The 12,926-nt window shown below is 41.2% G+C and overlaps 1 protein-coding gene across 13 annotated transcripts in view; it reads left to right on the top strand.

Moving 5' to 3' along the window:
* PTPRT (protein tyrosine phosphatase receptor type T) overlaps nt 1-12,926 on the top strand; it is a 1,128,501-nt gene that overhangs the window by 999,186 nt on the left and 116,389 nt on the right. For all 13 annotated transcript variants that reach the window (XM_054674440.1, XM_003316939.5, XM_054674441.1 and 10 more), the window contains one exon: nt 2,652-2,800. In XM_054674440.1, the coding sequence (XP_054530415.1) occupies nt 2,652-2,800 (149 nt within the window). The remainder of the gene's footprint in view (nt 1-2,651; nt 2,801-12,926) is intronic.

The raw sequence follows: 12,926 nt of genomic DNA, 5'->3' as shown, positions 1-12,926 counted from the left end.
CAACAGAATAAGACACTGTCTAAAACACACACACACACACACACACACACACACAGACACACGCAACTTTTGTCTTCTTGGTTGGGATTCCTGGATCCAGTTCCCCTCTCCACCTTTCTCTACTGTGCTCTCTGCTTCCAGAGTGCATTCTGTATGAAGTCTGTCAAAAAGATCACTTGCCACTTCTGACTTGTTGGGTTCAGCTAGTGAGAACTGCCACAGGCGACCAGAGGAAGGGCATAAGGTGTAGTCAGGGCAATTTTTTTTTTTTTTTTTTTTTTTTGCCTCTGGTTCTCTTCCTGTCAGGTTGTCTATGACTGGCTGGGCCTTTCAAGAGAAAGCCGCTGCTTCTGTTCAGGGTGCCTCCCTTTCACAGCTCTCTTCTTTGGGGCTCTGGTTACTGCTTCCTCTATTTGTTCCTCTGGTCCCATAGGTAATAAACAGCTCTCCTACTGATGCACTAGTATATTATGGGTCCCTATACATTTGTCACCTTTATCAGCAGACCTTTTATAAATAAACCTTCCTCAAATTGTCCTCATTTGAGTATGCCCTCTGTCATTCTTCTGTGAAGTCTACACCTAGAGCATGAGATTCATGTTTCAAGGATGATGCTATCAAACTGGAATTTGTCCTATGTGAACTCCTCTAAAACACTTCTAAGCTGAGGTTTGGGTCTTTCTTTTCTTTTCTGTTTTTTGTTTGTTTGTTTGTTTGATGGGGTCTCACTCTGTCAACCAGACTGGAGTGCAGAGGCGTGATCTCGGCTCACTGCAGCCTCCACCTCCTGGGCTCAAGTGATCTTCCCACCTCAGCCTGCTGAGTAGCACAGGTGTGCACCACCACACCTGGCTAATTTTTGTAGAGATGGGGTTTCACCATGTTGCCCAAGCTGGTCTCAATTCCTGGGCTCAAGTGATCTGCCCAGCTCAGCCTCCCAGCATGCTGGGATTACAGGCATGAGCCACTGTTCCCAGCCTAAGTTGAGGTTTATCCTTTCCTTTTATACTTCCTCTGGCAGGGAGATTGTTACCTCTTGAAACTATCTGTTTCATGATCAGTGGGGCTCAACCTTGGAAAATTATTCCCTGTATTGCACTGGATTTGACCTCTCTGGGACAGCCCTTTTTGTGTGTTGAGACAGGAATGACCAAAATTGAATTTGAAGCCTACTGTTGTGAAGGATGGAGTAAGAGACTTGGAGAAATTTACTCTCAAGATATCTGATGTTTAACCTATAGCCTTTCATGTGATAAGACTATAACAGCTATATTTCGATACATATATGTTGGAAAAAGAGGGCCATGTTCGCTTTTTAGAAATATTTGAGTAACTCTTATATGCAAGAGGAGTTAGTCATATTTTTGTATCTCTAATGATATATCTGAGACCTATCCAGTTAAAATTTAAAGGACGTAGATTTTAAATCCATAGAAAAGAACTTTTTAACTTTTTAGTTCCTCAGTGAGGTCAAAGTCCACATCATTTGAAAGAATTCAGGGAGAGATGGGATCCCACAGTGGGGCTGTTGGGGAGGGAATTCCAACATTAGAATATAGTTGGATCCACTGGCAATAGTAGAAAAAACAAGAATAGCAACTGCTAGGCGTCGAGTGTCCACTATGTGCGAGGCACTGTGCTCTCTGTATTTTATGCATTGTCTCATTTAATCCTCACAACCCTATAAGGTTGGTCCTGTCATCTGCCACAGTATACAGAAGAATAGTTCAGGATTTAGAGTAAGAAATTTGCCCTGGGTCTTGCAGCTAGTTGGCAGGCAGCAGAGGTAAGCTATGAACCTGCGTCTGTCTGACACCAAAGCTGATATTTTTAACCTCCAGTGGTTGGTGTCAGAATAACTTGGGGAACTTGATGGCCATGTAGAATTCTAGGTTCTGTCCTACTTCAATGATCCTGAGCCTCTGTGTGTGTGTGTGTGTGTGTGTGTGTGTGTGTGTGTGTGTGTGTATGTATGTATTTTTTTGTGTGACTCTTCAGGTGATTCAAATTTACACCAAAGTTTGAGAAGCACTGCTCTACACTATTATTATCATAATAGTTATATTATGATAATATCCGTCTGGTTCTGAGGGTCTTTTATTCCCATGGGAATAAGGTTGCATCAATTCAGCTGTAAATTTCCTTTTTTTGAGCTGTGAAACTAACCTGCACACTCATCCACCTCCAACCACCAGCCCCTGCTTCACCCTACTATTATTTGGTAGGTTTTTGATGAGCTCAGTTCCTGAGAAAGACAAGCCTCCATTTTTAATCTCATTCAGAGCCACAGAAACAGAAAGGCCAGTCTAGCCACTTCCTCCCTCTGAAAGGAGACTTAGGGAAAGGAATACAAATCTTGTTGATTTCCTCTGAAAGCAGAGTGGGGGAAGCATTGTACAAGTCGCATTGATTTCCCATTTTAGGCTCAAACATAGAACACATGCATTGTCGGCGGTGAGGCAGCAGCGTGAGTCTCATATTTCTGAGTAAACGGAAACCATTCATGGTTTGTTCTGCCTTGATTCTTTTTCTGGAGAATGAACCAGATTTGGGGATTGAGGATGAGCATTGGGGAAGAACAATCTACCCAATGCTTTAATGCAACTGGCACCATCTGACTGTGGTTTTTTCCCCTTGCACATGTCCCAAAGGAAGCTGGCCAAGAAGCAGAAGGAGACCCAGAGTGGAGCCCAGAGGGAGATGGGGCCTGTGGCCTCTGCCGACAAACCCACCACCAAGCTCAGCGCCAGCCGCAATGATGAAGGCTTCTCTTCTAGTTCTCAGGACGTCAACGGATTCAGTAAGTAGAGCCAACAAAGGGGAAGGGGACATCCGTGGTCCAGCTCAGCCCTAGTACTTCTGCTGTGAACCCCACACATTGATCAGGTGCTGCCAGGCATAGGGTATGGATGCTTCCCTGATATGGACTGGGATGAAGGTTCTCCCTGACAAAGACTTGGGGCAGTTCATCCTAAGATGAAAAGGAATATTTAAAAAATCTTCCCCAAATCAGATGGAAATGGGAGCAAGTCATCCTAACTGCTTGTGGACATAAATAGAGACAGGTTAAAAATAATAGCAGTAAAAAAGAAAGAGGAGGAGGATGGTTATGTCCTTAAGGAGAAAAATATGCCACACTGAATTGAGTGGCTTAAGATTTTCAAATCTGTGTTTCATATACACCACATAAGGTAGGTGAGTCACAGATTATGACTGTCTCCACTCTGAGTGGTTAGGAAACTGAGGCTCAGAGAAGCAACTTATCTAAAATACAATGGCTGATGAGTTACATATTTAGATTGGAAGCCTCATCCCTCAAACATTTGCCAGTTCCACCACAGCCAGTGTTCCAAGTAGTATTGGTCAAGGGCACCTGAGTCCTTGTGCAGAGTTAATAAAGGATCCCAAGATTTGGGTGGTTAAGATATCAGGGTTAACCCTTATCCTAAGAAGAACTCCAAGACTGCCAACATCTAAGGCTTCCTTGTGGACAGACTTGCTTCTGTTCTTACAGCCATTCTATCAGACAGTTAACAGACTAGATTTCCCAGCCTCTTCCCCAAATTGGGCAATGCAAGAAGTCTCAAAGAATCTGTGCATAACACAGATGTCCTCCACATACCATGTAAGCTACAAATGGAAGAACCTCCATTTTGTAAAAAATCACTCAAGATATGATCAGTTTGGGATGATGAGGATCTATGAGAGGATAAAGAAAGAAAGAAAAAATTTATCCCCTTCTATAATGTAGACACTGTCTCTCATCCTCACCATAGTCCTGTAAGATCCTTAGTATTATTGTTCCCATTTTATAGGTAAGCTATGCAATGCTAAGTGTGTTTGGCCAGCCATCTCAGAGCCACACAGTTTGTTTTTAATGGATCCAGATCTGAGAGTAACTCAGGCCCATGATTCCTAACCTCCAGTGTAGCACAGAACCTACCTGGGGAGGTTTTCAACACATCCATATCTGGGCCCCACACCTTATCTCCTGAATCAAAATCTCCTGGGGGATGAGAGGTGGGGCCCAACTGAGGCATATGGATTTTGTAAGTCATTCAGAGAGTTCTCATAGGCACCCAGATTTAGAATACAGCACTTGGACAGAGGCAATAGCTATGCTTAGATACTGATGTACTGTCTTTGGGAAGAGAGATTAGTTTAAACCTACAAAAATGTTGAGAAGACAGCAAAGTGAATACTCATATACCCTTTACCTAGATTCACCAATTGCTACCATTTTGCAACATTTGCACTTTTGCACTTGGCTGTACTCACCCTCTCTCTCTTTCTCCCCTTGTCCATGTTTTTTTTTCAAAATTTTCTGAATCATTTAGAAGTAAGTTGCAGACATCATGACACTTTACCTCCAGAGAATTCAGCATGTATTTCCTAAGAACTAGGATACCTCTTCAACATAACCACAATAAAGTATAACCTTACTTCAGTGACCTAATATACCAGTTCATAGTCAAATTGCCTCAATGTCCTCCAAATGTTCTCTATTGCTTATTTGTTTGTTATTTTAATCCAGGATCCAATCAGAGCGCTCACATTGTATTTGGTTTTCAGGTGTCTTTATCCTCTTTGATCTAGAACAGCCCTCTCAACTTTATTTTTTCTTTCAGGATACTGACTTTTTTTTTTTTTTTTTTTTTTTTTTGACGGAGTCTCACTCTATCACCCAGGAGGGAGTGCAGTGGTGTGATCTCTGCTCACTGCAAGCTCCGCCTCCTGGGTTCACCCCATTCTCCTGCCTCAGCCTCCCAAGTAGCTGGGAATACAGGTGCCCGCCACCACGCGTGGCTAATTTTTTGTATTTTTAGTCGAGACGGGGTTTCACCGTGTTTGCCAGGATGGTCTCGATCTCCTGACCTCGTGATCCACCCGCCTCGGCCTCCCAAAGTGCTGGGATTACAGGCGTGAGCCACCACACCCAGCCTTGACATTTTTTTAAAGTCTAGGGCTGTCGTCCTGCAGAGTGTTCCACAATCCAGATTTGTCTAATTTTTTTCATCATGATAACATTCAGGTTAAGCATTTTGGCAAAAATATGACATAGCTGATATGACGTACTTCCCTTTACATCCTATTAATGGACATATCATACCGCTTTGCACATTACCAGTGATGGTAAGTTTGAGTTCTTCTTAAGGTTAGATAATGGCTTTTAAAGACAAAGTCTAATGGCACATACTGATTATGAGCAAATATTTAACATCTGTTTTTCTTAGGGATCAGAGCAAATTTGCGGTTTGCCTAACCATGAAGCCAGTCCTTTTTTTTCCATTTTCAATCCAGATAAATCACTGAGACTCATACATTTCCTAGAAGCAGGGAAATTGGTTGTTGACATAGACCAGGGTTGACAAGAAAATGGGCTTGATTTTTCCTTAAAAGAAAGGAACATCCTAGCTATAATTTTGCATCTGTAAACCAACCTCTGTTGCAAAATTACAGGTAGCTAGGAGAAATAAGTTCTAATGTTCTATTGTACTGTAGGGTGACTATAATTAACAACAGTTTATTGTTTATTTTCAAATAGCTAAAGCAGTGGATTTTGAATGTTTCTAACACAAAGGAATGATAAATTTAGAGGTGATTAATATATTAATTACCCTGATTATTATACATTATATACATGTATCATACTATACCCCATAAATATGTATATAATTAGTGTCAATTAATAATAATAGAAAAAAAGAGAAAGGCTCATCAGGAGCTCACTGAGTCTCTGGCTATGCTAAGTTGTCACTGGATCCCCTGCTTTCGGCTCTGGGGCAGAGAAGTTCATTTGCAAGTTTATCTGATTGAAAATACTGGTCAAGTAATACCAATTCATCCTTTTCTGTCCAGTCCAGCCTCTTGTGCACTTTTTTCCGTTTGTAAAAGTACCCTGGGAGGACTCTTAAAAGCAAAATGATTATGGCCAAAACTTCTTGACAATCATTGTGACCCTGAAATTTTAGATATTGGTTCTCAGTCTTTCTGATCTCAAATGCAAACCTGGGTAATACTGATTTCTTATGTTTCAAAGGAGAACATTGTCACTGTTCGCTATGGGCCAAAACGTAGACCCTTAAGATGAAAACACCCAAGACTGAAATAGTTTAACTTGCCATAAAGGAAGAGGAGAAATATCCAATGAAATCTAATTAGATGTTTGAAAGGCCAGGGACAAACTTTTCAAATGATTAAGGTGTGTATGTATGTGTGTGCATATGTGTTTTATATTTACACAGACACGTAAATATACAGACAGATGCATAAACCTACACAGTCATATATACACAAATATACATATATGACTGTATATATGCATTCATCATAACAATATTGCTTTCTAAAAGATTTAAATAATGATTGACTTATTATACTCAATTATTAGAAAATTCTGCATTAGTCTGAATCACTGAATACGTTAGGGCTCTCTATGCATCTGACGTCCTCAGGCTACAGCTGCAAAAACACTCTCAGGATCTTTTGACTGCCCTAGAATGCATCAGGTACCTTTTAAAATGCCCTGTGGAACCACTGGGATGAGATTTGAGGGGGGAAAATGTAAGTAATGCTTACACTGGAGATGAGAAATTGCTTCTGAAATCACCCTGATGTATGTAGAATTGAATCTATTTTTGTGGCATTAGGGAAGTGACTGTCTGGCCTCTGAATCGGTGTCTTTAGGAGGCCCTGAGATTACGTACAAATGTTGAGGCAGCATTGAGAGGTAGGGCACAGAATAGTTGTTACATTGCAAAAGATTACAGAAGAACGTGCCTTGAGCAATTATTTCATTATTGACCAGGTAGGCCCTAGCCTAATTCAAATTCTACCTGTCCCTGCATAGGTTTATTTTCTGGGGTTTTCTTTTTTCTTTTTTTTATTATACTTTAAGTTTTAGGGTACATGTGCACAACGTGCAGGTTAGTTACATATGTATACATGTACCATGTTGGTGTGCTGCACCCAGTAACTGGTCATTTAACATTAGGTGTATCTCCAAATGCTATCCCTCCCCCCTCCCCCACCCCACAACAGGCCCCGGTGTGTGATATTTCCCTTCCTGTGTCTATGTGTTCTCACTATTCAATTTCCACCTATGAGTGAGAACATGCGGTGTTTGATTTTTCTATTTCAAGTGACTGCTAAGTTCTGTGACATCTGTTCAATCAAACCTTCTAATATTGTATAGGAACAATGACCTCCGGGGCTCTAGGGTGATGGGGCTTTGTCAGATATGGGCCGTTGCTTTGGAGTGCCTTGGTATTCTTGAAAAAGGAGTACGTGTCACATTTCAAGGACAAACAACGTGCATTGTTTTCCATTTAGAGAAATGCTAGCTTTTATTAAGTAATCTGATTTTGATCTTACTGCCCTGTGTACTTGTTATTTTTCTCTGTGATCTTTTGCTCACTGGGATCATTTTCTGGGTCTTTCTTCTGGTGCTTAAATCTTCTTCTTTATCTCTTTTGTTCACATGTCATCTTCTTGTTCATTTTCAGTCCAAACAAAAATGCTTCAAAATAAATTCCTTTTGAATTTCTGTGATATGGGGACTTGGTAGTCTGCTCTTCCCATAATGGCATTTGACAGATTAACTTGCCTACTGGGTACCATGAGTTAACTCCATCCTGATTTTTATGCTTTCCCTCTATTGAATTGTTCCATGTCTGGAAGGTAAAGGCAGTCCTTCACTAAGGGTCATCAGACAGACACTGGGCCATCTAGCTCTCTGCTAAGTGTGACCTTGGAGGTGGGATTTAATGGACTTTTTCTCAGTACATGCCTACCCCTGTGCTGTAAGTCATGTGGCACGGTCTGGGGAGAGAGGTAGTTTCAAAGATGAATAAAATGAGGTATTGTATCACAAATAATACATGGTTCTACTTGTAAGCCTTTCATAGTTTACAAAGTCCTTCTGCAAAACGCTCCACTGCAGCAATAGTTCCTTATTCCTGTAGGAATAAGGTAGCTAGTAGGTTTTTAATTATTCCCATTCTACATATGAGGAAACTGAGGTTCAGAGAGCTTTCATGGCCCAAATCATACATATATTGCAGAGTTGTAATGAGAATACATTTCTCCTGATTTCAGTTAGAGTCTATCCATCTCATTCTGCAAAGAATTTGGGGATATATCCAATAAAAGAACCTACAATTTAAAAAATAGTGAGAAAAATAATCAGTATCAGGAAAATGTGAAGGTCAGGACCAGGATATATTGAAATATAACTATATTACATTAAAATGTAATCTAAAATATGCACTCTGATAATTTTAAATTCCACTTTGGCTCTGGGATTTCTAGTAGAAAATGCCCAAAGAAGAAGATAACTTTTATTGGGCACCTACTATGTGCTAAAACTTGTGCTTTATATAAATTCCACTCTGAAGCTCCCGAGGAACCCTATCATTAGATATTATTCCTATTTTGTGAATGAGAAAATTGAGCTTCAGAGAACTGAAGTAAATAAGCCCAAAGTCACACAATGAAGAAAGAGTAGGGATAGAATTAGAAGCAAATAGGGCTCTCTGACTCCTAAATCAGTGTTCCTTCTCCTCTACTGTGGATGGTAGCCCAACATTCACCAGTCTCACAGAGGAAGGTCACTGACAGCCGGGAGAAAGGGAGAACTTCACTTCCTTACTGATAGGTCAGCTGGCTTTTCTACCATGTGGGCAGAAGCTGCTGCCACAGCTGTTTTCTGAACAGAGGCCTGGGGCCAGGTACTGGCGTGGAGCGTAGCAGATTCCCACAAGGTGCCAGGTACTATGATAAGCATGCTCAAATATGGAGTCTTAGTCATTCTCTCAGTAACCCTGTATAGTCCATATGATTATTATCGAATTCATTTTGCAGTTGAGGAAACTGACGCTCTCAGATATTAAAAGATCTTCTTGAAGTCATATGACAAATAGATAATGGGCCCTGGACCCCAGAGCAGATATTCTACTTTCAAAACCAAGCAACTTTGTCTTTCCTTTGACCTTTAGCGGTCTCTCTACCATGAAGGCAAGTGAAGGAGAGAGAGGAAATCAAGGTGAAATAGCCTTTCTGGCTGGGAGAACAGTGCTTCTTACTGGTTCCTCTATTCCCTGAAACTCCTGCCTCAGGAAGGCTGCTGCCAAGTGGATGTACTCACAGACAGGTTCTGCCAGAATCATCCTACTAGGACCCTCAGGAAAGTGGGACTGCAGACCAGTAGTCCTATCCTTAGGCATCCCAAAGCTAGACCAATCCCTGGGTAGTTACAGAGAGAGAGGAGCAAAGAATGGCCCCTGCCTAACAGAGCTTGCAGCCTGGCAGTGGAGACAAATGGTTCAAGAAAGAGAACCTTTGTTACAGGACTTCGTGCAATGGAAGCCTACACAAAGAGCCACAGGACCCTTTCCCTGACTTTGTACCTCCCAACATGACCAAAATATACCAGGCAGCCAGCACACAGTCACCTTAAGAGGTATTTTCTGCCAAAGAGGAGGGTGGACCTTGAAACCTGATATTCTTCCTGTTCTTTACCACACAGACCTCATAAAAGGGTTTCTTTGTGGGCAGTTCAGAGAATGTTCAGGTTTGGTACTCCCTTGGGATGGTTCAGTAGAGATGAGGCAGGCAGAAGGAAGTACCAGGCAAAATTTTAGCCAGATTATTTTAGGAACATGTTATATAACTAAAGAAATTCAAATAGGGAAGACGGATCATGGCTTTTAAAACAATAGAGGCTGGCTGGGGTGGTGGTAAACTCTTTGTAAAGATTCCTTAACCCTTTCAGGAAAATGGCCAGCTGGCTGGGAAATGGGTCTCTGGGAAAACTGGCCTGACCCTGATCTTCTCTGGGGAAAACTCTTGACTTGATGGTGTGTGATGTCAAGGATTGCTACATTTGCTTGGGACTTTCTCTGGTTCAGTCATTTTGCTAGGTGCTGTTCACATATTGTCTCTGATCCTCAAAACAATGCAACCAGTTAGGAATCATTATCTTGATTTCATAAATGGCATAATTGATGACCCCAAGCTAAGGGCTGTATTAAACACTGCTTCCTAAATCCCCCACCCCTCATTGTTGTTGATCAGTACATAATGACGGTTGCCCAACTCTCTGGCCCATCAGATACTCATTGAGTACTTGTTTGAATATATGAATGAATGAATGAATGAATGAATGAATGATGGAGCTGGAATTCACACTCAGATCTAGCTCCAAGCCCAGACCTGGTTCCATCTTTTCTCATAATGTATTCTCTCTTCAATTAAGCCAAAATCTGTCCTCTGTAACTTCATTCATTCCTGCTTTTGTACACAACCATGTATTAGTCAGCAACCATGTGCTGGCCTTTGTCTGCCCTCTGGTGTCACACAGGGTAATGGAATCAGTGCTTCTCTTCCTGCAGCACCCACACCCTCCCCAGCTATTTGACTGCAGCTACCTCTGTGCCCAGGTCCTTCCCTCAGGCTAAACAGTCACTGCGTCAGCCATCAGCCCTCCTCGGAATAAATTTCTGTTTTTCAGTCTGCTCAAAATCTCTTTTGACCCTTCTGTCTCCATTTGGTCCATGCCCACGGAATGTGTGGTTTCCAAGACAACCATGACCCTCTACATTGGGCTGAGTCACTGGGAGTTCAGAGAGCTACCATCACCCTCACTCTGATCCTAAACCTGGGTTTAAAATATATCACTCATGTTTTAATTAACCTCTAAATATTCATCACGTGACTGCCTAATGTAGAAATCATGGCTTCCAGCTAGGGCTGCCTCAGTCAGCCCAGATGAAGATGACTTTTGGGGCCCAAATCAAAGATTTTACATTTTGTCTGTTCTGTTTCTTGTTAGGTTTGACCCTGCTTGCCAAGCCTACAGGGCTATTTTTTTTTTTTTATTTCTGGTTGTGTCAGCCAATCACTTAATCCTCCTAGTCTGGGGCCTTGAAATGTAGTAATTACTACATTGTTAATATTTATGATCCTAGTTATTATCTACAGAGCATTAATTATATGCCCATTTACATGCTGAGTGTTTTATATTGTATAAGCATTCTTATCTTATTGGTATGGTGGGAAAATTAAATAAGTGTTATGATTATACCTGATAATTTAAAGGTGAGGAAACAGGCTTTAAAATAGTAAGGAATTTGCCTAAGGCTTTGTAGCTTTAAATGGCAGAGCTGGAACTCAAGCCTAGGTCAGCCTGACACCCCGAGGCCCTTAGTCCAAGACTACTCCTCCATGCTGCCTTCTGTAGATGTTATTATTCCCATTTCATAGACAAGGAAACTTAAGGCCACAGACACTGAGTCATCTGCTCAAAGCAGTGGTTCTTGAAGCATGATCTCCAGAACAGCAGCATCAGCATCTCCTGGGAACTTGTTACAAGCAAATTCTCAGGCCCTACCTCAGACCTACTGAACCCGAAACTCTAGGGTTAGGGCCAAGCCATCAGTTTTTAACAAGCCTTCCAGGTGATTCAGAGAATCACTAGCTCAAAGTAATGCCCAGGACTGTCAGACTCAAGCCCTTCTTCTTTATTTGCAAAGCTGTCTTTCATGATAGTAGAATTATGGCCTCTCTGGGAGAGGAAGGCTCTAGCTCGTCTCCCTGGGTAGATGCACTAAGAGGTTATTGCCATAGGAGTACTGGACCTGAAGGGTGCTAAAGCCCATTAATAGTTATGAGGGTCCCCAAATCTGGGAATCTCAACCGTATCTTTGATTTTGTCTCCTTTTGTCTGAACAGTGAACAATCTAAGAGTCAGGATGGAAGGAGTGGAAATTTACAAGGAAAAGCAATGATGAGTCACACACTGAAATCGAGAGCTCAACAGAGCATTGTGAAAAAGAACTCAAAGATGCAAAAATCCTGTTTGCAGGAACAATTATATTTTCAGGTTGCTCCAAGATTAAATTGAATCTGGGAGAAGAATTGAATGTTACAAGCTTGCCCCCTCCAGTTTTATTGAATATCTTACAGGAATTATTGAATATTTTGCAATCATCCACTTAGCTGACAGATTAAAGGACACACTTATTAAGTTCCTGGCCACCCAAAGTTGAATGGAATTGTTTATTCCTTAGCAGTTACAAAATGGAAATTTAGGCAGCCTTGAGAAAGTTGACCAATTTTCCATCAGAAACACTAAGGAGTTAAATTAAGACGAGTTTCAGAGAAGAATATTAGACTCAAAAAAAGATATAATAGTTATACATAATCAAACTAAAACTAAAAATTACCTTAGATGTTATTGATCCAAACTTCTCATCTTAAAAATGAACATTTGAGTTGCAGAGAGTTTTCCCAAGATCACTCAATGAGTCACAAGTAGAACCAGCTAGAATTGGGCCCGTGGCCTTTAATTAGGGACACGACCGTTCTAGTTTTGTCCCACGGTACCCTTCAAAGGAATGAAGTACAGTCAACAATGGTTTGTCTTCTATGTAATATTTTCTGTAGACTCCTAATCTGATTTCTGCATAAATAGAACCTTCTCAAATTGAATTATACTTTTCATCTCCTGGTTATGGGAGTAGCTGAGGTGTTCCTTTAAATATTCAATGAATGCCGACTCTATGCCAAGCATTTTAGGGATTGTAAAGATAAATAAGACATGGTCTCTGCCTTCAATGATATTACTGTCCTCTAAGAGGAGAGTTGTAAGTGGATTAGTTTCAATAAATGTGATAAATGATAGAGAAAAGGCGTGTATAGTGTCCCAGAAACACTGATCAGACACCCAGCAAGTGATTAATTCTGGCTAAGTGATTTGGAAAATACGATGTAAGGAGATGGATTTTGATTTGAAAATAGTGCAAGAGAACAGATTGACCCAGGTGGAAGGGGCGAAAGCTTGGAAGTATGAGGTGTGAGGTCTGGTGGACTCAGAGAAGTGGGTTTGAAGTCCAAGATACTCTGTGTCAAGAATGTATGGCCAGAGA

Source organism: Pan troglodytes, chromosome 21, assembly GCF_028858775.2.
Source record: "Pan troglodytes isolate AG18354 chromosome 21, NHGRI_mPanTro3-v2.0_pri, whole genome shotgun sequence".
NCBI classification, from domain to species: domain Eukaryota; kingdom Metazoa; phylum Chordata; class Mammalia; order Primates; family Hominidae; genus Pan; species Pan troglodytes.
This window is presented reverse-complemented; position numbering and strand designations above follow the sequence as displayed.